General features: G+C 43.5%; 2 protein-coding genes across 7 annotated transcripts; both read right to left on the bottom strand.

The window, feature by feature from the left end:
• Positions 1-2,497: 2,497 nt before the first annotated feature.
• On the bottom strand, positions 2,498-12,171 carry LOC142383814 (complement C1q-like protein 4). 4 transcript variants are annotated; one of them, XM_075469561.1, is made up of 5 exons: positions 11,964-12,171; positions 11,454-11,839; positions 3,538-3,665; positions 3,311-3,448; positions 2,498-2,997 (listed from the first exon to the last, which is right to left on the bottom strand). In XM_075469561.1, the coding sequence occupies exons 3-5, from the start codon at positions 3,650-3,652 to the stop codon at positions 2,726-2,728; spliced, it is 525 nt and encodes a 174-aa protein (XP_075325676.1). In that variant the 5' UTR covers positions 3,653-3,665; positions 11,454-11,839; positions 11,964-12,171; the 3' UTR covers positions 2,498-2,725. The 4 variants fall into 4 exon arrangements, 3 of the variants coding, with proteins under 3 accessions (XP_075325676.1, XP_075325675.1, XP_075325677.1); XM_075469560.1 differs by having other exon boundaries at positions 11,486-11,839; XM_075469562.1 differs by lacking the exons at positions 11,454-11,839; positions 11,964-12,171 and adding an exon at positions 4,028-5,754.
• A 5,063-nt stretch (positions 12,172-17,234) lies between these two features.
• gdpgp1 (GDP-D-glucose phosphorylase 1) lies at positions 17,235-21,612 on the bottom strand. 3 transcript variants are annotated; one of them, XM_075470936.1, is made up of 2 exons: positions 21,344-21,612; positions 17,235-20,244 (listed from the first exon to the last, which is right to left on the bottom strand). In XM_075470936.1, the coding sequence occupies exons 1-2, from the start codon at positions 21,396-21,398 to the stop codon at positions 19,136-19,138; spliced, it is 1,164 nt and encodes a 387-aa protein (XP_075327051.1). In that variant the 5' UTR covers positions 21,399-21,612; the 3' UTR covers positions 17,235-19,135. The 3 variants fall into 3 exon arrangements, with proteins under 3 accessions (XP_075327051.1, XP_075327052.1, XP_075327053.1); XM_075470937.1 differs by having other exon boundaries at positions 17,235-20,241; XM_075470938.1 differs by having other exon boundaries at positions 21,435-21,612.
• Between the last annotated feature and the right edge of the window lie 69 nt (positions 21,613-21,681).

Raw genomic sequence — 21,681 nt, 5'->3', positions numbered from 1 at the left:
ACCCATCCCTGCTCTTGATCCCAGCCTACAAGCCCCTGGCCAGCAGAACCAAACTGACTGTCGAGGCCTGCACAGAACTGCTGTGGGCGCATTCTTCCATTCATGTTTGTCATGTCCATGGGGTTTTCCCCATGTTTTTAGTTCTATGTTTTATCATGTTTTAGGTCATTTCATGTCTTAGTTTATAAGTTCATGTTTAGTTAAGTTTTGCCACTGTTTTTCCCTCAGTCCCCATGTTCTGCTCATTAGTTTCATTCCCTTCACCTGTCCATCGTTTCTCAGACTGTAAAATGGAAAGACTCCACATAGCTTAGTCTGATTGTTGTGAATATGACCTTTCTCTGGTGAAGATGGTCAGAAGGTGCCGTTCACATGACAGCGTCTTCTTCAGAGTAAAGATTAGCATCAGGATATTACTGTGCATCTGAAGGAAGCCACTGCTTTATTCCACCCTGGACAATAAGGACACCAACAGTAGAATGAATGAACAGCCTTTTATTTCTTTGACAGACCTGTTTTTAGCTCATTTTCAATCATCAAAGGTCTCAAAGTCACAACTAAAGAATGACTTCACACAGAGCCTGAAGGTTCTGAGGATTTCTTCTTTGTTCTTGTTTCTCCGATTCACACTTTGTGATGACAGCTGAGTTTGGACTTCAAGCGTGGACCCAGGCATGTTTGTGGATTCAGGACGACCATCTGGACGTCTACATGGGGAAGACGAGGAAGCCGCTGAAGGTGCTGAGCTGACTCTGGTCTGCCATGGTTTTGCCTGCCCAGAGTTGGGCAAAGACCCGGTCGCCCTGCTCCAGCTCCAGAGTCATGCTGTTGGAGGCGCTGGCCTGTGTTCCCGCTTTGTGATAGATGGCAAACATGTTCTGGCAAACATGTGGAGTCCTAACCAATAATGAGCCGGTTAATCTTGCTTCATAGAGATGGACAATTCTGATTGGATAGTATGTTTAGGGACAGTAACCCTTTCATTGCCGATGTGAATTTGACAGTAAACTTAACTTTGGAACATAGATTAGCGAGAATGTAGTATTGAATGTATTGTATTAAATTAAATGAGAGTGATTGAGTTTTTTTATGTATACATATATTATTATTTAATAATAATTAAATAATAAAAAAAACACGAGTCCAGCAAGGCGCATCTGAATTGTGCCATGAAATTAGCCATGCAATGCTTTGCGACAAGTTTCCCTCTAATTGAAACGTAGGCAGTATTAATTCCTTTCACAAACTTTCTCTTCGCTCATTTTCACGTGGCTTTTGTGTTTGTTGTATGGCAGACTTGTATGTGAGTGCGCACCCCCCCCCGCGCGTATGGTTGCATAGACTATTGGCCTATTGTGTATGCTCCATAAAAGCTTGCATTTTGATAATGCAGATCATCTGCCCCGCCTATTTTCCAGACCACGAGCCGCTACTGATCTGAAGGAAGCCACTGCTTTATTCCACCCTGGACAATAAGGACACCAACAGTAGAATGAACAACCTTTTATTTCTTTGACAGACCTGTTTTTAGCTCATTTTCAATCATCAAAGGTCTCAAAGTCACAACTAAAGAATGACTTCACACAGAGCCTGAAGGTTCTGAGGATTTCTTCTTTGTTCTTGTTTCTCCGATTCACACTTTGTGATGACAGCTGAGTTTGGACTTCAAGCGTGGACCCAGGCATGTTTGTGGATTCAGGACGACCATCTGGACGTCTACATGGGGAAGACGAGGAAGCCGCTGAAGGTGCTGAGCCGACTCTGGTCTGCCATGGTTTTGCCTGCCCAGAGTTGGGCAAAGACCCGGTCGCCCTGCTCCAGCTCCAGAGTCATGCTGTTGGAGGCGCTGGCCTGTGTTCCCGCTTTGTGATAGATGGCAAACATGTTCTGGCAAACATGTGGAGTCCTAACCAATAATGAGCCGGTTAATCTTGCTTCATAGAGATGGACAATTCTGATTGGATAGTATGTTTAGGGACAGTAACCCTTTCATTGCCGATGTGAATTTGACAGTAAACTTAACTTTGGAACATAGATTAGCGAGAATGTAGTATTGAATGTATTGTATTAAATTAAATGAGAGTGATTGAGTTTTTTTATGTATACATATATTATTATTTAATAATAATTAAATAATAAAAAAAACACGAGTCCAGCAAGGCGCATCTGAATTGTGCCATGAAATTAGCCATGCAATGCTTTGCGACAAGTTTCCCTCTAATTGAAACGTAGGCAGTATTAATTCCTTTCACAAACTTTCTCTTCGCTCATTTTCACGTGGCTTTTGTGTTTGTTGTATGGCAGACTTGTATGTGAGTGCGCACCCCCCCCCGCACGTATGGTTGCATAGACTATTGGCCTATTGTGTATGCTCCATAAAAGCTTGCATTTTGATAATGCAGATCATCTGCCCCGCCTATTTTCCAGACCACGAGCCGCTACTGATCTGAAGGAAGCCACTGCTTTATTCCAACCTGGACAATAAGGACACCAACAGTAGAATGAACAACCTTTTATTTCTTTGACAGACCTGTTTTTAGCTCATTTTCAATCATCAAAGGTCTCAAAGTCACAACTAAAGAATGACTTCACACAGAGCCTGAAGGTTCTGAGGATTTCTTCTTTGTTCTTGTTTCTCTGATTCACACTTTGTGATGACAGCTGAGTTTGGACTTCAAGCGTGGACCCAGGCATGTTTGTGGATTCAGGACGACCATCTGGACGTCTACATGGGGAAGACGAGGAAGCCGCTGAAGGTGCTGAGCCGACTCTGGTCTGCCATGGTTTTGCCTGCCCAGAGTTGGGCAAAGACCCGGTCGCCCCGCTCCAGCTCCAGAGTCATGCTGTTGGAGGCGCTGGCCTGTGTTCCCGCTTTGTGATAGATGGCAAACATGTTCTGGCCGTTCTTCTTGACTCCTGCGTTCAGTTCTCCTGTAGAGCCAACCACCCCAGTGAGCTGGAAGTAGTAGACTCCTTTCACAGGGGCCGTGAAGATGCCTGGAGACAAGGAAGATGGAAAAATCAGAGGTGGGTTCAGTTTTCATCTATTCAGCAGCACCGTCCAGTCAAACAAACGTCCCCAGTTCTAAACAGTGACGGGTCCAATTGAGTTCAACAAAAACGGAGCAGAAGAATTTGGATATGTTGGCATTGCTGCTGCTGCTGGACTGCATCATCATGGAGGTTCTTTCACACTCTGGTGGTCTGAAAGCCACCCAAACAACAGGCTAACTGCTCCCATGTAGCGGTGGTTAATGACAGTGCTGCTGACACCACTGCTCAGGTCCTGACCTGACCAGGGGAGGCCTACCTGTCTCTGGGTTGTATGCGTTGCCCACGTTAGTTACCACCTTCTTGAAGTCCAGAGTTTTATCTTCCTCCAAAGGCCCCAAAGTGGTCCAGTCAGTGGTTTCGAAGAGAGCGGCAGAGAAGGCGACTCGAGATTGCACTGCAGGGGCCAGAAGGTTTTCATCAGAGAAGCTGAACGTCTGCACCCACACAAAGACACAGAAACACTGACAAACATGATGGATGTACCTCTGTCTTGACTCTCCTTCTCCAGTTTATCCACTCTGGCTGGCAGACCCCTCTGATCCTGAGCCCGGACCAGACCACAGGCCAGCAGCAGCACCAGGAAGCAGCAGGACATCATCTCTGCAGGAGAACTGTACCCAGAGCAGGACGGGAAACACTGCACTGAAACTCTGGCAGACTCTTTTATTCCCGTCTGAGTCCGATCTTTGGACTAAGTTTAGGTTCTATCTCAACAAGTTGGGCAACCATCATATAGCTGCTCCAAACTTTTTCTCCCTGATGGATGAAGCGCAATGCTCTGACTGATGATTTAAACGCCTTTTATTTCATACATTTTCTGACAATCGTCCAAGACCACCGTGAACACTGAAATACAACAAGATTTCCACGGTGGAAAATATACATTAGTGAAATACCAACTATTATTGCTCGGAAAAAACATAAAATTACATACACACACACAAAACAAGAATATTTCTTTCGATTGTCATACCGTGTGCCTTTCCAATCAGAAGGTTTAGAGTTGCTAGAAGTCCATATTAGTCCTTTTTCCTTTCTTTTTCCTTTACATATGCCGCTTCCGCAATCGCCTGAGCGTGAAAACAAACTCACCTGTTTCCATCAGGTGTTATCACGTGACAGCCGACGTAGTCAAGTGACGTTACCAATTAAACAATTTTTCAAAAGGTATGCACATAAAATCAAAATATTAAATGGATATTACAAGAAAAAATAAATAAATTTACACAGAAAAAAATGCTTGTTTCAGCGTTCGCTACACTGCCACCAAAATTACAAAAAGGTTTACTTTCACCATATTCAAAGAAATAAAACTTGTAATTTTCTAATAACTTGAAACTTAAACTTTACCCATAATTTCCATCAATGTCTGTTTAGGTGACTGACTCTTTTCATTTTTATGTTAATGTTGAGCTATTTTGAATAATGCTCAACTAACACAACTAATTTCTGTACTGGACGCTCAAGAAATGAAGGTTGTGTTAAGCGCTCACCCTTTGGTCCTAACTTATTTTGGCCTACTTGTATTTTCACCTTTCGCACAAGACCATCATCATCTTCATGTGCCTCAAAAACTTTAGCTAGTGGCCACTCATTTCTGGGAGTGTTTTCATCCTTAACAATGACTACATCTCCAACCTGTACGTTTCGTCTGGTTGTATGCCACTGCTGACGAAGGTTGATGTTGGTTAAGTATTCTCGGCGCCACCTGCTCCAGAACTGTTCTGAGAGATACTGCACTTTGCGCCATCTTTTTCTTGCATACAGATCTTCTTGAACGAACTTTCCAGGAGGTGGAAGGGGCATCGTAGGCTTCATCGTAAGCAAGTGATTGGGTGTCAAGGGTTCAGCACTTTTGGGATCAGCGAGGGTGTTTGTTGTCAGTGGGCGACTGTTGACTATAGACATGGCCTCGTAGAAGAACGTCCTTAATGAGGAGTCATCCAGTCGTCCTTTAGCCTGAGCAAGCACAGAGCTCATCACGCTCCTGGTCGTCCGTATCTGACGCTCCCATATGACTGGCTTCGGGAACATTCATAAGAAAGTCACATTCTTTTCTTGCGAGATAGGTCGCGATTCTTTCCTTGTCAAGTTCCATCAAGCACTTTCCCAACTCATTCTTTGCTCCTATGAAATTCGTACCTTGGTCAGATCTGATTTGTCTGAGTGTTCCTCTTATTGCAATGAAGCATCTTAATGCATTAAGAAATGCATCGGTTGTCAGGTCCTCAAGCATCTCGATATGGATGGCCCGTGAGCTTAGGCATGTTAACAACAGTCCATATTTCTTGTACTCTTTTCTACCTTGTTTTGTGTAGAAAGGGCCAAAACAGTCGATGCCTGTATATGAGAAAGGAGGAGATGCCTCTATTCGGTCAACAGGTAAGTCAGCCATGCGCTGTTCTTCAGTTCGACCCCGCACCCTCCTACATGTCACGCAACTCTTGATGTGCTTGGCCACCACTTTACTAGGACCCATAATCCAGTATCCGTTGGCTCTGAGATTGTTCAGTGTTTGCCCTCGGCCTTGGTGCTGTGTTCTTTTGTGGCAATGGTCAAGTATCAGTTGCGTTACAATGCCTTCTTTTGGGAGTATTACAGGATGTTTGAACTCTAGCGACGCTGATGACCTTAACCTGCCACCAACTCTGAGCACTAAGAAATGGGTCAAGCTCATACATTTTGTGATTTTTCCTAAGTTTTTGTGATTGGCTAAGCAGTTTGAGCTCTTCTCCAAATGCTTCCTTTTGTGCCGCCTTGATCAGCACGAGAGCTGCTTTCTTTCGCTCTTCCACAGTAACAGGCCCAGATATGTCTATGAACCAGCCTCTGAATGCGAGCAATGACGTTGAGGCATGTGACCCAGTCTGAAAGTCTTGCCAACCTTTTCAGGAGGTCATCTTCCACAATATCAGTTTTCAGTACTTTGACCTCAGGGTCACCTATGAGAAGCTCTGGGGTTGTTGGGTTAGTTGCAATTTCCTGTTCCCATAAGAACTTGGGTCCTCTTAGCCAATCTGATGCCATTAGATCTGCCACCTTGAGTCCTCTAGATGCATGATCTGCCGGGTTTTGACTTGTTTCAATGTAAAACCATTGATTAGGGTCCGTAGTGTCTCTGATTTTTTGGATCCGATTAGCAACAAAAACATGAAAACGCCGGGCATAATTTTTGATGTATCCCAGTACCACTTGTGAATCCGTCCAAAAGTACTCAGCATCGATTTTCAAGCCGAGCTCTTCTCTGAGGATCTTGCTTACGGCTGCAGAGATTGTGGCAGCGGTTAGCTCCAGTCGTGGGACACTGACAATCTTCATGGGTGCTACCCTAGCCTTGGCCATGACTAAAGTGCAATGCACTTGTTCTTCAGCTATGATCCTAATATACGAGCACTGCCCATAGCCATCGTTACTGGCATCGGAAAAGTGATGCAGCTCAATCTTCTGGATCGTGCCTAGATTGTTGGGAACAAAGCACCTTGGTATTTGAGTGGTTTGAAGATTGTTCAGGTCATTGAGCCATGTCTCCCACTTTGGCCTTAGTTCTAGTGGGACAGGCTCATCCCAGCCCACACCTCGCTTGCACATTTCTTGCAAGATTCTTTTCCCAGTCAAGATGTAGGGGGCCAGAAATCGTAGCGGATCATATATGCTAGCGACTGTGGATAAGATACCTCGTCGAGTGGCGGTTCTTTCTAGTTGGACTACATTGAATGAGAAGACATCCAATTCTATGTTCCATTTCACTCCAAGCACTCTCTGGGCTGGTAGCTCTGTGTAGTTTAAGTCCACGTCCTTGACTTTTACAGCACGCTCACTCTCTGGAATGCTCTCCAAGACAGCTCTGTTATTGCAAACAAACTTGTGCAGTCGCAGTTGTCCCTTCTGACAGACTTCTCTTGCTTCATGGACAAGTTGCTTGGCCTTTTGAATGGTATCCAGACTGACAAGACCATCATCCACATAAATGTTTCCCCGGATGAAGCTTGCTGCCATGGGGTACTCACTCTCATACTTGGTGGTGAGGTATTTCATGCCGTAATTTGCGCATCCTGGCGACGATGCCGCTCCAAATATGTGCACCCTCATGCGGTATTCTTTGGGTTCAGTCATTGTGTTCCCATTCTCCCACCACAGGAACCTCATGAAATTACGATCTTCTGGAGTGACATGAAAGCGGTGGAACATTTTCTCCACGTCGCAGTTGATCGCAATTGGATACTGTCGGAACCAACACAGCACTCCAGTCAAGGTGTTAGTTAAATCAGGTCCTGTGAGGAGGTGGTCATTCAACGAGGTTCCTTGGTATTTGGCAGAACAGTCGAAGACAACTCTTATTTTCTCTGGCTTTCGCGGGTGGTACACCCCATGGTGTGGGATGTACCAGATGTTCCCGTCCTTTGGTGTTGCATGCACTTCCTCTGCATCACCATCTTTGAAAACATTGACCATGAACTGAACATAGTCCTCCTTGTATTTGGAATTTTTGTCCATCTTCACTTTCAGATGTTTCAGCCTAACTGTGGCAAGATGTTTGTTGTTAGGCAGCTGGGGGCGCTCTCTAAAAGGTAGAGGCATCTCCAGATGACCATTGTCATTGTGATGAATTCCCTCATTCAGAATTTGTAGGAACTGAATATCTTCTTGAGAGATCATTCCATCTGTGGGGTTTGTATCCTGAAAATCTCTCTCAAGAGCCTTAATCACACATGCAGGTGTAATAGGTGGAATTTCCTTTACAGAGATGCGATAGCAGAATCCAGCATTTGTTCTTCCACCAGTAGTAGGCGTTTTGGCATCAACTACGCTCCACCCGAGGTCTGTTTTCACTGCATATGGCTCATGCTCGGCTCTGGCTACAACTTCTTTCGGTTTTAGAGCTCTGACACAGTCGTAGCCTATAAGCAGTCCAGCAGGACAGTCTAGCAAGTCTGGCATCTCGTCAGCTATGCTAAGCAGGTGTGTCCATCCTTTGGCTGTTTCCCGAGTTGGAATGCTGGTCTTCTCCAATGGGATATCTTCTCGAGTGTAAGCTGGCGGTAGCTCAATGCTTTCTTTGGAACTGTATCCTCTGACCTTTAACCCACTGGCTCTGTGACAATTCACTATTGACCTGTAAGTCATTGTTGACAACTTGAGTTTAACAGGTTCAGTGTGTGCCTTAAGTTTTTCACACACCTCTTCATTAACGAATGTATTGCTACTTTGTGTATCTAACAGAGCATACACCAAGATCTCTGGGCTATTCTTGACAGCATTAGACAGCCACACCGGGACTATCATTGAAGTGCGGTCAGCATTGGTCATATTCATACTACACGAAGCAGTAGAGGTATTGTCTCTCTGTTCGTCATGAAGCGGAGTTGGATGGCTCTTTCTACAAACATTGCAAGTAGCCCTTTTTCGACAATCCTTTGCCATATGACCAACTCTCAAGCAAGCGAAGCACAATGTGTTGGTTTTCACAAACGCTTTTTTCTCTTCAAGAGTCAGAGCAGCAAATTTTTCGCATTTGTAAATGAAGTGGTTCTCTTGACAGCATATGCATTTTATGTGCTTCTTTGTTCGAGCAGCAGCTGGATTAACTGTCGAGCCTGCTGATTCACCTGAATCTTTAGAAGGGTAACCTTTCCCTTGAGCAACCTTTGTTGTTGTCACTAGGGTTCTGACTTTGATGCGTTTCACTTCTGTGCCTGGTTTCTCGTCTATCTTCTTCAAAGCATGAAGCGAGGAAACCGGGTTGCAGGCAATGCGTGCCTCCTTGGCTAAGAAGTTTGAGAACGCTTCAAAACTTGGGTATGGCTTGCCGTCATCCAAATCCATGGTGACAAGTCGATTCCATCGAGCTGTTGCCCAGTCAGGAAGTTTCTGGAGTAGCCTTTGATTCGCCTCACAATCGTCCAGAACTTTAAGACCTGATATGTGAGGCATTGCATTTTTGCATGACACAAGAAAATCACTGAACTCTCTTAATTTTAGTGGCTCTTTTGGTCCTATCTTGGGCCAGCTACTAAGTTTACCCCGAAAGGCTCTTTGCACTATGAATGGGTGGCCATAGCGCTTGTTCAGTGCATCCCAGGCGTGCGTGTATGCTTCATTATCACTTCGGTAAAAAGTTCCTTCCAGCACAGACAGTGCATCTCCACTTATGTATTTTCTGAGATAAAACAGTCTATGTGCTGGGCTTGCACAAGTAGTCTTTAGCCCCTTTCACACTGCCGAATAACCCGCGTTTAATTCGCGAATTTAGCGTGTCCGCTGTTGTGTTCACACTGCCGACCCGGGCTGCCGCGTCAACTCGACTTTCGACCCGCGTCGGACCCTAGTCTTTTTGCCGAGCCGAGTTTGATGTGAACACAATCGACGCGGGTCGGACGTGGGCGTGACGTGAGGAGTTTAAAAGACAGAATGGACAGATGATTCAGAACAACAGCGACAGGTGAGGACAAGTTTTACTCTGTTTTAGCCTACATCAAGTTCAAGACATTTTTTAATATGGCCAACTGGGGAGACAAGGAGGTCCGCGAGCTCCTCAGCCCCCGAGCAGAGGACGTTATTTACCGCCGGGGACGGTGAAAGATGGACCTCTGCTGGAATTCGGGCTGGCGAGAAAGATGGGAGAGCTCGGTTTCCCACGCAGCAAGACGCACCGTAAAGTAACATCTCCATGAACTGCATTGCAAAAACGAGTTCTCAAGGTGTCCCGCCATCGTTTGTTTGAAAAATTTGATGCAGACAGGTGTATTTCACCCTACCTCCGACGCATGGCTTGTGACTACGTCATTGTACACGCCCAGCATTTTATGTGTTTCGTGTGACGCTCTGCCACTAGGCAACGCCCCCTGAACTCGGCTTCAGGTGACACGGGTCACCCTGACACGCCAAGCGTTCACATTGCTCGACGCGGGTCGAAGGTGCAATTTGGACCCGCTAAGGTAGCGGGTCGCAGTGTGAAAGGGGCTTCTATCAAGGCTTTAAAGCTGGTTCGCCATTCAGTGAATTTGAGAGGATCCCCACTAAACACAGATGGCTCAGGTGCCGGAAGTCTTGTCATCAGAGATTCTTTAAAGGCTTGCACTAATGTCACGTCATTCAATTTTTGTTCTGGCTGTTTTTCAGAGCGAGGAGGGACTAATGTGCCATGGAGAATCTGAGCATATGGAGCTGTGTTTTGCTGAGTTTGGGGCTGACCTGGAGACAGAATTATGTTTTTCTTTTCTCCTTGGGGCTGACTTGGAGGCAGAGTTATTTCTTGCTTTTCTCCCATTTCAGTTTTCATTTTTGTTTCCTCCTCCGCATACACATCATATTCAGCTTGCATAGCTTCCAGATCCCTTTGGTGTTCCAGCATCATCAATTTTTCTTGCTGAGCAAATACTTCTTTTCTCTGTGCAGCTATTTCACTTTCTCTGTTTATTTCGGCACGTTTTGATGCTAAGCGTGCTGCTGCTTCTGCTTTCTTTAATGACACTTGACTTCCTGATACACTATCTGCGCCAGCTCTTGATACAGTGGACCCATATATTGATTTTGCATCATCTCTCTGAAGTAATTTAAAGAGTGATTCCTTTACTGCGGCAGCATCAAACTCATTGCCTACTTCTGAGCAGCGCATTTTCAACAGAGCAACTACTTCTTTATTTACTGAGGTGCAGCTATCCACTCGCCGTCTTATGTCTTGGCTTGGTGTGGTCAATGCACGTAGGCTTTCGTATATTTGCGTTAAGTGTGACTCATAGTCTTCCAAAGTAGTTGTCATACTTTCAAGCGCCTCTTCGTCACATTCTTCTTTGAGTTTGCTTCTAGTGTACTGAACCTCACTTTTGAAGCTTACATAAGTTAGCATAAACTTTCTTTCCTTTTTTACACTCTCTCCTTTTGCATATTCAAGCCACTTTTCAGTTGGTTTTCGCTCTCTGATCGCCTTGGTTGTTCAGGTTTCGAAGTTGGTTCCTTGCTCTCTACGCTATGTGCTTGCAGACTGTTGTCAATTTCAGCTATGCGTTCTGTCATGTGGTCTCTTAATGTTGCATCTGTTTCAGTTTCTAACTTGGTTTGTAATTCTATTTTCTCTTCTTCAAGAGCCTGAATTAGCCTACTCCCTCAAGTACAAGAACGCTCTCTTTGGTTTGAGCCATTTTCTGTACTATTTTGAAACAACACTAAACGTAGTAATCAAAATCTTAAATCTTAAGCAAAACTTATGGTACAAGTATGCCTATTAATTTCAATTATATCAACCACACAGGTTAAACCAAACAAGAAATCCAAAGTAGGAATGTCAAATTACTTATTTTCACAGGCCAGAAATATTCACACAAAATATGCACACAATGGCCTTTCACATTTATTTAAATATTTACAAGTTATAATGTTCGTTTCTTGCCAACTGAAAGAACCTGAAATCCAAGGGCTTGGTGTTACTACTCACGACCACGGCGCGCTGTTGCTCCCTTGTGGTGACTTGTGGAAACGGCACAGTCTCAATCTTTGTCCTTGTTGCAAGCCGACGCTATGTTTTTACAAGTCACTGCAATCGCAACGATCCGTTCTTTCTTTCCCCCGTCCACCTCGGCACGGCTGGTGAGAAGATCACAGCTTGCATTCACAGCGCGCAGTCCCTTAATGTTCTCGGCCTCGAGCTGAGCTTCACACGGGGTACGTGTTAACTATAGCTGCTCCAAACCTTTTCTCCCTGATGGATGAAGCACAACGCTCCGACTGATGATTTAAACGCCTTTTATTTCATACATTTTCTGACAATCGTCCAAGACCACCGTGAACACTGAAATACAACAAGATTTCCACGGTGGAAAATATACATTAGTGAAATACCAACTATTATTGCTCGGAAAAAACATAAATTACACACACACAAAAAACAAGAATATTTCTTTCGATTTTCATACCGTGTGCCTTTCCAATCAGAAGGTTTAGAGTTGCTAGAAGTCCATATTAGTCCTTTTTCCTTTCTTTTTCCTTTACATATGCCGCTTCCGCAATCGCCTGAGCGTGAAAACAAACTCACCTGTTTCCATCAGGTGTTATCACGTGACAGCCGACGTAGTCAAGTGACGTTACCAATTAAACAATTTTTCAAAAGGTATGCACATAAAATCAAAATATACAAAATATTAAATGGATATTACAAGAAAAAATAAATAAATTTACACAGAAAAAATGCTTGTTTCAGCGTTCGCTACACATCAGTTTGTTGAACTGTGCTGACAGACAGCATCTGATCGATGTCTCCTAACTTTGGACTGACAGCTGATTGATTCTTCAGCATAATGTGGTGCGACCGGTTCATGAAGGTCAATATGTTACATCAATTCATTCGAAAGCCACTCCAACATTCCAAGTGCACCCGTATTGCAGACTTTACAGTAAACACAAGGAGAGGACGACTGCAGGTGTTCCAACTTCCTGTTTTCAAAATAAAAAAAAAAAGAAAAAAATGTGATATTTAAAGCAGAGATGAGCTACTGTGTATAAAGTTATTGAAAATTATTAGTATTTTTATTATTATTGTTAGTTTAGGATTTCAACCAAACTAACATCAAAGCTGTTCTGCCCAAATATAAATATGTGCAGATTAGAACCCTTTGGATCAGGCCTACGCTAACGCTCCTGGAGCCTACACCTCATCTCGGACCACCCATCCCTGCTCTTGATCCCCGCCTACACGCCCCTGGCCAGCAGAACCAAACTGACTGTCGGCCTGCACAGCCCTACAGAACTGCTGTGGGCGCATTCTTCCATTCATATTTGTCATGTCCAGAGCCGGACAGTAACGGAGTACATTTACTTGAGTACAGTACTTAAGTGCAATTTTGAGGGATCTGTACTTTACTCAAGTATCATTTTTGGGGAGTACTCATGACTTTACTCAAGTACATTTGAGAGGCAAATATTGTACTCTTTACTCCACTACATTTCTATCCATAACCGTGAGTAAAAGAAAAGAAAAAAACCTCAATTTGTGGTTTCCCTCTCAAACGTGATTGGATTGTGCAGGCACTACTGATTGGGACAGCCTATCAGCAATCACCTTCAGTTTTCCACCAAAGTCAACTCCATGGTCAGATTAGATGAGAGAAACCATGGACGAAACAATGGAAGAAGACGCAGCAGGTCCATCCCGGTAATGTGCCAACCCGTGGCCCCACCTCGCCAGACTATTTAAATTTTCTGAACAAGTTAATGATAGTTTTCGCTTCAAGTGTTTGTTCTGTTTACCAAAAGAGAACTTCATCACCGCCTACAAAAATTAATCCTCCAACTTGCGGAAGCATGTCAAGGTACGTACATTGAATTAAACTTCCTTACATTTCTAAGCTAGATTCTAGCTACAGAAAAGTGCACTAAATGATTGGCTATCTACGATAATGCAGCTTTTTACATTCTCGGTTACGTTTGAGTAGTCGAAGCCACATGCACCCGCCAATTTGCCACCTATAGCTATTTAGATGGCTAACTTTGGCCTGATAATAGTGAGCATAAGACGAGACAAGCTAATCGTGTAACACCTGCTGCAAGACAGAAGCCCGTAACATCACTTAAGGTTTTTTAGCTTTGTTCCGCTGCACTTTAGAACGCTGGAATTAAGTTGCAGCGGAGTTACGGCCATGGTTACGTCACTCTGCCTTTGTTTTACCATGCACCAATGTTAAAGCTGCGGTCGGCAACTTTTTTTTAGTCATTTTAGCTTGAACTGTCATGGGATTCTGGAAGTAGAATATTAACTAGGCTGTTTAGGAAAAATAACGAAATCTGTTAGCCTGATTAACATAGACTTTCAAATCTCTTCGAGATTCTGGTCTGACCAAGACCATAACGAATACGATTCGAAATGGCCTGGTCAACCCGCCTCCCTCGGGTTGCTACTGGTTGTGGCCAGAAAAGGCTGTGCCTAAGCTTGAGCCAATCACACCACTCTTTCCTCTGACGTATGATTTAGCTACCAGCGGGGCTAACTGGTAGATTAAACTCTTACCAAAGCCAGTAGGGAGCAAGCCAGGCGAAAACGTCTTTCCTGTCAAGAAACGATTCAAGGGCTGTTCTTTGCTCGATTTTTAACGAGAATCTCCCGTCGAACACTTTCATTACAGCATCTACAGCAGTGTCAAAAGCTTGATGCTGCTCCATGTTGATATTGAATGAAGCGCTTCCGTGTACAATCCATGGGTTGAGTGGCAGTTCAACCACGTCACTACCTTGAACCCGCCTTGGTTGGCGCTGCTCAAAGTTGATTGCTTCCCGACAAAGTGGGTGGAGTTCCCATTTTTTCGGGAACTCGAATCCACCTGAATGAGCAGTTGGCCTGAGTAAGTGTAGCAGAGCCGAAGGTGTTGCGTCACTGCGAGGGCGGAGCCTGGGTAGAAATCTGTAGCTCCCTCTGAAGCCTGTAATCATGCTTGCAAAAACCGAGCGCTCCCGGCTGTTTTTAACCAATCAAGTTAGGGTGGAGGAATCCTACCTGTCAATCACAGGTTGTGCACACGCTGCTGAGCGTGAGTCTGCCCCAGCTTGTGTGCGCTCACACTGGTGTGAACTCACATGCACAACCTCGTCCACAGAGGGGGAGGGGTTTGGGGGGCGATTCGGAGCTTGTTATGCTGCGTGTACACCAAGAGCGACCTACGCTACCTCGTAGCTGGAGAAGCTTCGCTTGAGAATTTGCTTTGGTAGCTTTGGTAGCTCGTGACGTCACATTTAGAATGTTCAATTCTTAAAGGCCCCGCGGCTGTGCAGCACCCCCGCGGAAAAAAACATGAGGAAAGAGAGGGCAGGGATACGAATAAACGTGTTGTTATTTACAATTTGTTATACAAGATATACATCACGTTACAAATTATGTAAAACTACATTAGGTACACCTGAGAAGAGCAGGAATAGCAGAGTCAGCTGTGAAAATAAACTAAATTCGAAATAAAATCCGAAATAAAACTGAATTGCTGTGAGAAAGGTATGCGTGGGGTTACTACACTATTGTATTGAAGCACTCGACATGGCAATTGCAACAGTCTCAGGATTAAACGACTATTGTTTGGATAGGAACCAAAGTTTACAAGTCTGTTTCCGCGAACTCCGCGGATTGTCGGACCCCTACAATCTGTGGGTTGTCATTGGTTTTCGCCGAAACGCGTCATAGCTTATTACCATAAAGTTAGCTTGAGTTTAATCGCTTGAATCCGCTCTGGTCGCTCAGGTAGCTTCGCCACTGGAGAATCCGCTCTGGTAGCCCAGGTCGCTCACCCTCCATAGAGAAATAATGATTTCCGGCGCTCAGGTAGCGTAGGTCGCTCTTGGTGTACACCCAGCATTAGAGGTTGGGGGAGGGACCTGAAAGTTGTATCAGTTCGAATTTTCCGACTTTAGACTCGCAATTTTGAAAACCTGCCGACTGCAGCTTTAAGATAGGGTTCGAGTTCTGTTTACTGCGCTGGAGTTACGGTGTTATGGTGGCTAGCTGCCTTCCAATCTGAACTCACTGACAGAAAACAATGTGAGTGGGTTGCTATGCTGCGTGTATAACACGGTCAGGTTCAGAGGTGTGTCAACTCTGCTATATTGCCTTCTTTTCTGGTTTAGGTCCATTGATTTGCTTGATGAAAAAACACATACATACAATTGTTAGCTGACTTTTTTTTTTGATATTACATATTTATGTAAGCTGAGCATTTGTTTTTATGTTCTTGAGTATACTGTGTGTTTAACAGTCAGGTTCAAATGTGGATGCAAAAATCCATTAAAACTCTAGCAGAGGTTTGTCAGTGTTGCCATTGTGCTATTGCCTTGCAAGTGAGAAATGTTAAATAAAGCAACATGGTAAAAAGATGAAAATGACTTGTTTTTACTTTCAATTCCTTGTACATTCTCCAAGGTAACATTAATATTTTTCATAACTCCATGTAGGACGTTTCTATACATAAATGTAAGCACTGTGGCAGTAATGCAATATTTAGAAAATGTACTCTTGTACTCTTGATACTCAAGTACTTTTAAAAACAAGTACTTCAGTACTTTTACTTAAGTAGACATCTGACTGTAGTACTTTTACTTGTACTTGAGTAAAATTTATCAAGGGGTATCTGTACTTTTACTCAAGTAAGGAAGCTGTGTACTCTATCCGCCTCTGGTCATGTCCATGGGGTTTTCCCCATGTTTTTAGTTCTGTGTTTTATCATGTTTTAGGTTATTTCATGTCTTAGTTTATAAGTTCATGTTTAGTTAAGTTTTGCCATTGTTTTTCCCTCAGTCCCCATGTTCTGCTCATTTGTTTCATTCCCTTCACCTGTCCATCGTTTCTCAGCTGCACTCATTTACCCATCACCCTGTTCAGGAATTAGTTTCCAGGTTTCCCCTGGAAACCTTTGGGAATTCCTTACCCCTATTTCACCGTTCCCCTTTCTTGCCAGGCAATGTCTGAAGCTGAGTGCTTTTCATGTGTAGTCATTTGTGTTTTTCATGTTTTGTTCCCACAGTCTTGTTTCATCATCCGGCTCAGCCGCGCCTTGTTTTTTGACTCTTGTTTTTTTTTTTTTCAAATAAACCCAGTTTGCTCTCACCTTTGAAGTCCGCATCCGTGTCCTGCCAACCCCATACCTGACAATATTCACGCTGATATGTGACAGAGCATGCTCCAATGAATGACTCGCATCCACACACTCACTGTTTGTCCATCCCAGCCTTCATTACATCCATAACTTTCAAAACATGGATCTGTTAGCTCGATTCTTTCATTGGAAGCTCAAGAATAAGCCGGAGGAATCTCAAGTTAAACTAGGGCGCCAGTGAGCCATTTTGCTCCACCCACACATGATACCCTTTACATACGTACGAGGTCGACAGGGTGGACGTGTGTGCCAAGTTTCATGACTTTGTGATGTTAAGGCTTTCAATTCACAAATGCCATCACACAATTTTCATTGCCTGGCCACGCCCACACCGTTCAGAGTTTGGAAAAGTTTTTCAATGAATTTTTCCCCCCATGTCTTAAGAGTAACCTGGCCAAGTTTGAAGTCTGTAGCATTAAATCTGTAGGACGAGTTCGATCATATGCAAGGCGTGGAATCGGTCAAAAATGGCACGAAAACTCCCTTTCCATCCAAAATGGCTGCCTTCCTGTGGACGTGGGAGCATGGAGGCATGAGACTTTTTTGTGCGTCTGGGCATGATGAATGAGTGTACCAAATTTTGTCGTTCCACGTGAAACTAAGCTCAATGCGGTGACCATTTTTAAGCACTGTAGGGGGCGCTACAGAGTCAATGAGCGACTCCCAAAAATATAAAGTTTAGATTCTTTCATGTCGTCAACTGGCAAGGCAAGGCAAGTTTATTTGTAAAGCACAATTCAACTACAGGGCGATTCAAAGTGCTTTACTGATACATTAAAACAGTAGAAATAAAAAGCAAGATTTAAATTTTAAACAAAAAAGAAAGAAATAAGAACAATAGATAAAATCAGATAAAATCAGTAGTTAAAATGTGATTAAGTTTTGAGCTTTATTTAAATGCAGCTGAAAATAGGTGTGTCTTCAACCTGGACTTAAATACACTGAGTGTTTCAGCTGATCTGAGGCTTTCTGGGAGTTTGTTCCAGACATGTGGAGCATAGAAGCTGAATGCAGCTTCTCCATGTCTGGTTCTGACTCTGGGAACTGATAGTAGACCGGATCCAGCTGACCTGAGGGGTCTGGAAGGTTCATACTGGGTCAGGAGGTCACTGATGTATTCTGGTCCTAGACCATTCAGAGCTTTATAGACCAGCATCAGAACTTTAAAGTCTATCTTCTGATGGACAGGCAGCCAGTGTAAAGACCTCAGAGCTGGACTGATGTGGTCCACTTCTTTTGGTCTTAGTGAGGACTCAAGCAGCAGAGTTCTGAATAAGCTGCAGTTGTCTAACTGACTTTTTAGGTAGACCTGTAAAGATGCTGTTACAGTAGTCAAGTCTACTAAAGATGAATGCATGGACTAGTTTTTCCATGTCCTGCTGACACATCCGATCCTTTAACCTTGATATGTTCTTAAGGTGATAGTAGGCTGACTTTGTTTCTGCCCTAATGTGTTTTTCCAAATTTAGGTCTGAGTCCATCACTAGACCCAGATTTCTGGCCTGGTTGGTAGTTTCTAGGTGTATAGATTGAAGTTCTGTGGTGACCTGTAATCGTTTCTCTTTGGCTCCAAAGACAATTACCTCAGTTTTGTTTTTGTTTAGCTGGAGAAAGTTGAGGCACATCCTGTCATTAATCTCCTCAATGCATTTACCAAGAGCCTGTACAGGGCTTCGGTCTCCTGGTGACATTGTAATATATATCTGCGTGTCATCTGCATAGCTGTGGTAGTTTATTTTGTTGTTTTTTTATAATCTGTGCCAGTGGGAGCATGTAGATGTTAAACAGAAGAGGTCCCAGGATGGAACCTTGGGGAACTCCACATGTGACTCTTGTTTGCTCAGATGTAAAGTTACCTATTGACACAAAGTACTTCCTGTTCTCTACGTATGTTTTGAACCAGTTTAGTACAGTTCCGGAAAGACCTGCCCAGTTTTCCAGTCGTTTCTGTGATATATTGTGGTCAACTGTATCAAATGCAGCACTGAGATCTAGTAAAACTAAGACTGACATTTTTCCACCGTCTGTATTCAGACATATGTCATTAAACACTTTGGTCAGAGCAGTCTCAGTGCTGTGGTGCTGTCTAAAACCTGACTGGCAGGTGGTGCTTGCAAAATTTCAAGAGTTTTTCGAGTACCTTTTGCAAAGAATAATTCGGAAGAATAATAATAAACCTTATAGATACAATAGGGTCCTTACAGTTTCACTGCTCGGTCCCTAATAAAAAACCCAACATTCATGCAATTCTATCCAACCAGAATATTGACATATATATTGAAATATATAGTACCAGCTTGGACTTGCCAACCTAATCAATTATCAAAGAATGAGTAAGTGTGTCCAAAATTTTTGACAGATATTGTACGATTTTTGATGGATATTGTATGATTTTGACAGATATTGCCTTACTGTACATGGTTTCTATGCTTCAACGTGGTTTAATTGATTCTGCCCATGCATCATGATGCTAATAAATGACTGGAGAGCTGCTGCTCCAACCTGTCAAACTCATCATCAGATAGAAGATACCGCTGCACTGTACTGATTACATCTCTCTCGGTCGTGAAGTCGTAGTCCTTTTTGTTTTTAAATGGTAAATGTCCGGCCAGCTCACATAGAGCAACATTAAAGGCAGATTCCTCTTTGGCACCGAAGCAGGCAGTTCTGGGCCATATGGCAATGCGCACACCATTTCTCAAACAGCGATCCTTTTTGCTCTGTATGCAACCACACGGTGGACATCCTCTGGTCAAAAACAGGTTGTGAGCAATGTTATCATCCACAAGAAAGTCTGTGACTTGACATATAGTTCTTGCCACTTTCTCCACCTCGTCTGATTCTGTGTAAAACAAGAATCCTGCAGGGAAGTCCTGCATGCGGTAAAATCCTTTTTCAGACACCACTGGCTTAACTGGCATGGATTCTATCGTAAGCTCGTGGTCTAGGTAATATCCATGAAGGTGCAAATGATTGACAGAAGCAAAGGCTCCGAGACTGTTGAAGCCAACACGAAAACCGGGGTCAGAGCTTAGGAGCACAGACTCGATGCCGACTTGGACTGCAGATCTCGTCAGGATCTGTGGGAAACAGCATGAGGGATCTGGAACAAAGAGACAATGTCCAAACTCTAGAGGGCTGACATTGATCAATACAACCATCCTGCAGGGTTGAGGCAACTCTTCCTCATCAGGTAAAGCTGTGCCTCTGTCTGTGTCCTTGATCATCTCAAATATAACTTCCTCTGGATTGATTTTGTTAAAGTTAAACTGGCTGGCATTAAACTCCTGCTGAATGCTCAGTATCTCCTGAGGCTTTCTTCTCTCTATTCCTCTTTGAATATTCAGCTGAGCCACATAGCCACGTGGGCCCGGCAAGACACGCGTTTCTAAATCACCCAGATGGTAGCGGAAGAGTCCCCTGTCCATCCTGTCCGTCCAGCCGACTCTGACGGTCGTGTCAAACTTTGTGTGAAGTGGTGCCAACGCATGATGGTTTTCACTCCTCCGACGCACATCTGTGACAAAGTCCTGGCGGCTGTACACGAACTGGAGTGGCATGACTGGATCTGCTGATGACCAATAAAACAAAGAGGCATGATATTTAAAACCAGTAGGTTACCGTAGATGTTATCCTGCTGGATTATCAGTAAAACAGCTTCTTCACATGTGAAGCCAGTGAAAAACTGTTCACAGATTTACTGATGCAATTCTTTGGTCTATTTAGAATTTGCAAATAGTGGAAAATACCCCCTTTCAATTTGCCGAATATCAGGTTTAGATCATCAAAATTATTCTAAAAGCTGGCTAAAGTATACTGCCATACAGGACACAAAAAACTAAATTGAATTAAATTACAAAGCTAGAGGCAATGTATTTTTTCAGTTTTATGCTTACTTAAAGGATAAGACCGGTTTTTTGACATTGGGCCCTTGATTTCACATTATAGCATGATGTTCTACTCACCCCTGCTTGTTGTTGAACATTTGGAGCTGTTCCGAAGATATTCGCGAGGCGTCTGGCTGCTCTCTTGAGATATTCGGCCATGAAACGATTTCCTATGGGCAAGCTTATACAGGTACAAACTATGCTGTTTATAATTTATTAATTACTGTACATTAGCACTGATAACGTGGAGGTGCGTCGCTTACTTAAAAAAATCCGGGTTATTGTAATTTTGTTTTTTTCGTCGTAAAGTGGGTGTTACTGACGTCCTCGTCGTGCTACTGCCACAGACAGCCCACAGACCTGCTGCCTCTTTATTCATTCGGCTAAAATTCAAAATTAGTAACCCGGATTTTTTTAAGTAAGCGACGCACCTCCACGTTATCAGTGCTAATGTAGAGTAATTAATAAATTATAAACAGCATAGTTTGTGCCTGTATAAGCTTGCCCATAGGAAACCGTTTCATCTCAAGAGAGCAGCCAGACGCCTCTCGAATATCTTCGGAACAGCTCCAAATGACCAACAACAAGCAGGGGTGAGTAGAACATCATGTTATAATGTGAAATCAAGGGCCCAATGTCAAAAAAACGGTCTTATCCTTTAAAAGTTTCATTTATCAAGGAATTGATCAGCTTATTCGGCGTGTACTAGAGGGTAAACACTAGCATTCTTAACTACTAAAAAAGGCAAACAGTGACAGTTAGACAACCGTTTTTTACACATACCCATGTTTGTTTGTTTGATTGATTGATTGATTGATTGAATGAATGAATGAATCATACATCCACGGGTAACTACTCTTCTTTGTAACCTCACCTCGGTAAATCGACTGCGTGCTAAAGTATGCCTTTTTTAAAAGGACTGTAGATTTAGCGCCTTTTAAAAAGCCCCAACTAGCTCTTATTTGGATTAGTTTAAAAATGTTTTAAGTCGTGTCCTACTAGTACCGGTTAGCTGCCTTTAGCTAACTTCCTCGTCAGTTTTCACCGGTGTTTATCGATGCATTTCCGGTTAACCTTTTTCAGAATAAAACAGCGCCGGAAGTTTAAATTGTGTTGTTTAA

Source organism: Odontesthes bonariensis, chromosome 7 (assembly GCF_027942865.1).
Source record: "Odontesthes bonariensis isolate fOdoBon6 chromosome 7, fOdoBon6.hap1, whole genome shotgun sequence".
Taxonomy (NCBI): domain Eukaryota; kingdom Metazoa; phylum Chordata; class Actinopteri; order Atheriniformes; family Atherinopsidae; genus Odontesthes; species Odontesthes bonariensis.
Note: the sequence above shows the minus strand (reverse complement) of the source record. Positions and strands in the feature narration are given on the sequence as shown.

Bases quoted from the DNA above. Each gene is read 5' to 3' on its own strand.
- LOC142383814 (XM_075469561.1), bottom strand. From the start codon at position 3,652: ATGATGTCCTGCTGCTTCCTGGTGCTGCTGCTGGCCTGTGGTCTGGTC. The intron at 3,449-3,537 runs GTACATCCATCA...TGGCCCCTGCAG, and splicing joins GAAGGAGAGTCAAGACAGAG to TGCAATCTCGAGTCGCCTTC. The intron at 2,998-3,310 runs GTAGGCCTCCCC...CCTTGTCTCCAG, and splicing joins CGCATACAACCCAGAGACAG to GCATCTTCACGGCCCCTGTG.
- gdpgp1 (XM_075470936.1), bottom strand. From the start codon at position 21,398: ATGATTCATTCATTCATTCAATCAATCAATCAATCAATCAAACAAACA. The intron at 20,245-21,343 runs GTATGTGTAAAA...ATTGGTCATCAG, and splicing joins AATCAAACAAACAAACATGG to CAGATCCAGTCATGCCACTC.